This window comes from Zingiber officinale, chromosome 6B (genome assembly GCF_018446385.1).
Source record: "Zingiber officinale cultivar Zhangliang chromosome 6B, Zo_v1.1, whole genome shotgun sequence".
Classification (NCBI taxonomy): Eukaryota; Viridiplantae; Streptophyta; class Magnoliopsida; order Zingiberales; family Zingiberaceae; genus Zingiber; species Zingiber officinale.
The window spans coordinates 49,587,093-49,590,424 of record NC_055996.1 but is presented as its reverse complement, the minus strand read 5'-3'; the positions used below and the strand labels follow the sequence as shown (position 1 = coordinate 49,590,424).

Sequence of the window (3,332 nt, the reverse complement as noted above, 5' to 3'; positions counted from 1 at the left end):
TTTGGTGCATGACTGTGCGTGCTAGGGGCCCTTGGGTTGACATAGGTTTTTTTTTTAATTTTTTATCCTTAGGATTCAGACTTCCCAATTGAGTTATATAATATTTAAGTTAAAATATTTCAAGATTTTACTTCTAGGTTCAAACTTTCCAATTGGGTTATAGTATTCAACCTAAAAGAAAAATAAAAAATAAAAAAGTTTTAGGCGTTTATGGGGTATAGTAATATATTTGGCGTTTATATACGAAGAAATATTATTTTTTTAAAAAAATTGGGGTTTATATATATATATATATATAATCAAACCTAGTTTTGATAATGGCAAAATGTTCAAAGTTAAATTGTATTGTGATCTAAAAAGCTTATCTAAGTGTACATGCAAGATTTAGTTGAGGCTAGGCAACAAAGTCATGATCAAAGGATTGGACACGAATTCCTATTCAAGGGATTAGGCTTGAAGTCCTTGTCAAGAGATTGGACATGAAATCCTAGTCGGGTGGACTGGGCAGAAGACTTGACAGATCGAGAACATCGAGCAGAAGTCCTGGGGGTCGTGTACACTAGGTGGAAGTCTAGGCGGATCAAGAATCGAACGTCTAGCGTAAGTCTCGAAGATCAAGATCAGATGCTAAGCAAAAGTCCAAACAGGTATTTGACAAAAGGTAACTCTCTTAAGAGGAATAGGTGATGACGCATGTTCTGTTGAGAGAATAGTAAGCATCGATTTGATCTACGGTTTCATGCGAAATCGAAAGTTAGAACCAGATAATCCTGAGACTGACCTGATCATTATGATTATTATATTATGCTTGTCTCTCTAACTCGTGGTGCAAAAAATCGAGAGTTGAAAGTTGGTTAAAAAAAAGTGCTTCCAAGCACCTAGAACGATCCAAGAGCTCGAGGTCCGGATGCCCTGAGTGGATCTAGGCTCTTAGATGGGCCTAAACTCAGCCACTTTAGTAGATGAGTTGACGCACTCTAATTGACCGACACATGTTAGCGTCCAGCGCTTGGGAACGATCCAAGTGCCTGCGTCAGGATAAAAGTTGTCGATAGAGTTTTACTAAGGGGATGCCACATCAGCCAGATGGGGGCGTCAGGGACTAGTCAAGCCCCCGAACAAGGGTATAAAAAGAGAGTTCAACTAGCACCCTACACACATAATTATCTACTACTTCCAAGTTTGCTTGTTGTTTCGAAAAGCTTTCCACAACACCGAAACGATCCGCCGATGACAACGCTCAAGTCTACATCTTTGCAAGTTGTCAGTACAAGTGTTTATTATTTTTATTTCATTTATTATAATCGGTGTTTTTGTAATTGACGAATTTTTAGTGGATTGTCTAACAAAAATGATTAATGATCACGGACCTTAAAATGGAGTCGTCAAAGGTTCTAAACCATGTAAAAGAAATTGTGTTAGCATTAATATATATATATATAATATGTTTGTATTTTTTGGTCTTTTATTATTGTGTATTATTGTAGCACAATATTATTTAATTGAGAAGATTACATAATTATTTTCTCTAGTGTATGATAATTCTAGTGGCTAGTAATTTGAAATAAGTGAATAATTATAGGGTGAGAACTAAATAAAAAAAATTATAAATCTAGTTATTCTCATGGAGTGATCGATTTGGCCCCATAGAATTTTTTCACCGGCCATCATAATAAATCGATAAGTACTTGCAGTGGACGGTTAAGAAGCTCAACATCCTTTAATTACGTGTCACATTTAGAAAAAAAAATTCTACAAATTCATTATAGTTGGGGATCAGGGTGAGGACTAAATAAGATAGATATAATGGCGTTTAATAAATTAAACACTATGATTATTGTAAAATGAATTGGAGAATAAGTGAAAAATTAAATAGGAACAAGTGCACAAACATCATCCTTTATTGATGCATTCTATATAAACCATCCTTTATTAACGACACACAACTATTGGATGCACGATACATATAGACTAATCATGTAAGTCGAGGATGGAAAACAAGTACTGTTGGACGCAAAACACAGGGATTTATGCATAGACATCGGGGTTGGCAATCAAATATGCTTCGACGGCCTTTAGCACTTGGGTTGCTCCATCTCTAATGGCTTTTAACTCTTCTTCGCTAGGACTAGGAGGCTTATCTTCGAGTGTTTCATACACGGTCTTGACCTTTGCAACGCAAGTGTTGGGGCCCGTTGCTTCAAATGTGCTCTCATAGCTAACCGATTTAAAATACACACCGACAAAGCCTCCTTCGATGACCGAATACTTAGTCGAGTATGTTGCCTCATCGAATATCTCTACCTTGGTCTTGTTGACCCTTCCTATTGGCATTTTGGAAGCTGCAATTTTTTGTGCACAAAATGAAAAGAATATTTTAGCATGTATAATCAATAACAGAAATAGTTGGAACAAATTGATTTTCTACATATAAACAATTTTTACTTAATGTGATTTTGGTAGGCTATTCGCCTACTTTTTGGTAAAAGAAAACAGCTGTAGACCTGGAGCAAAGTGAAGAATGTTAATAGAGCCAACTCCTTTTCCAACACGTTCGTACTTGGCGAAAAATTCAGGCATGATCTTAGGGTACAAAATATGTGCATCGCAAACCGCTCCCTTCCAAAGCCTTCAGTTGGAAACGTTGACGGTGATCTCGTCGATGCAAGAACCGACAACCATTTTGGTAGGGAATAATACTAAGAAGCAGAAAGAGAAACGGATAATGTGCTGAGGGGGAGTAACCCCCTCTTTATATAGATCTTGTGAGTATAGAATATGTAGATCGAGTGTTGGGCCAATTAAGCTAATAAAGAGTAAGACAAACATTTCGCAATAATGAAGAAATGTGATCAGGAAAAAACGAATTGGTAGAATTTTCAATGTGCAACAAAGTCCAAATTGTAAACTTCTCAAGATAGACTTTAATGCCACGTATTATCCAGTGATACAGGAAATTATATTAGAAGCTCCTAGGAGATTTTTTTTAATTATTTTTTCTTGATAATTAAGATATAATTGGAGGTGGCCGATCAAATCTCATTAAAATTTTCTACCAGTAATTATAATAAATCCTGAAATATGAACGACTAATCGCTCCACAACCAACATTATAAAGTTATCTTTCTACTAGAGAAAATTAAGTTTGTAATATATCCATGGATATTTAGAAATTGATCCATGGATATTTAGAGAACTTTGAAAGCGCTTTACCGTTCTACTGTAGTCCGAGGGTGCTTTAGAGGATTTTAAAATCATGAGAGCTCTATGAAAATTTAGAACATTAGAAATTTGATACATTAAAATTTAGACATTTCTTAATACAAATTAAG

General features: G+C 35.5%; 1 protein-coding gene across 1 annotated transcript; it reads right to left on the bottom strand.

Annotated features, from left to right (window-relative positions):
- Positions 1-1,883: 1,883 nt before the first annotated feature.
- Positions 1,884-2,730, bottom strand: LOC121990144 (pathogenesis-related protein STH-2-like). Its single transcript, XM_042544353.1, has 2 exons — positions 2,505-2,730; positions 1,884-2,342 (listed from the first exon to the last, which is right to left on the bottom strand). The coding sequence occupies exons 1-2, from the start codon at positions 2,578-2,580 to the stop codon at positions 2,029-2,031; spliced, it is 390 nt and encodes a 129-aa protein (XP_042400287.1). The 5' UTR covers positions 2,581-2,730; the 3' UTR covers positions 1,884-2,028.
- Positions 2,731-3,332: the final 602 nt, after the last annotated feature.

Bases quoted from the DNA above. Each gene is read 5' to 3' on its own strand.
- LOC121990144 (XM_042544353.1), bottom strand. From the start codon at position 2,580: ATGCCTGAATTTTTCGCCAAGTACGAACGTGTTGGAAAAGGAGTTGGC. The intron at 2,343-2,504 runs GTCTACAGCTGT...AAAAAATTGCAG, and splicing joins CATTCTTCACTTTGCTCCAG to CTTCCAAAATGCCAATAGGA.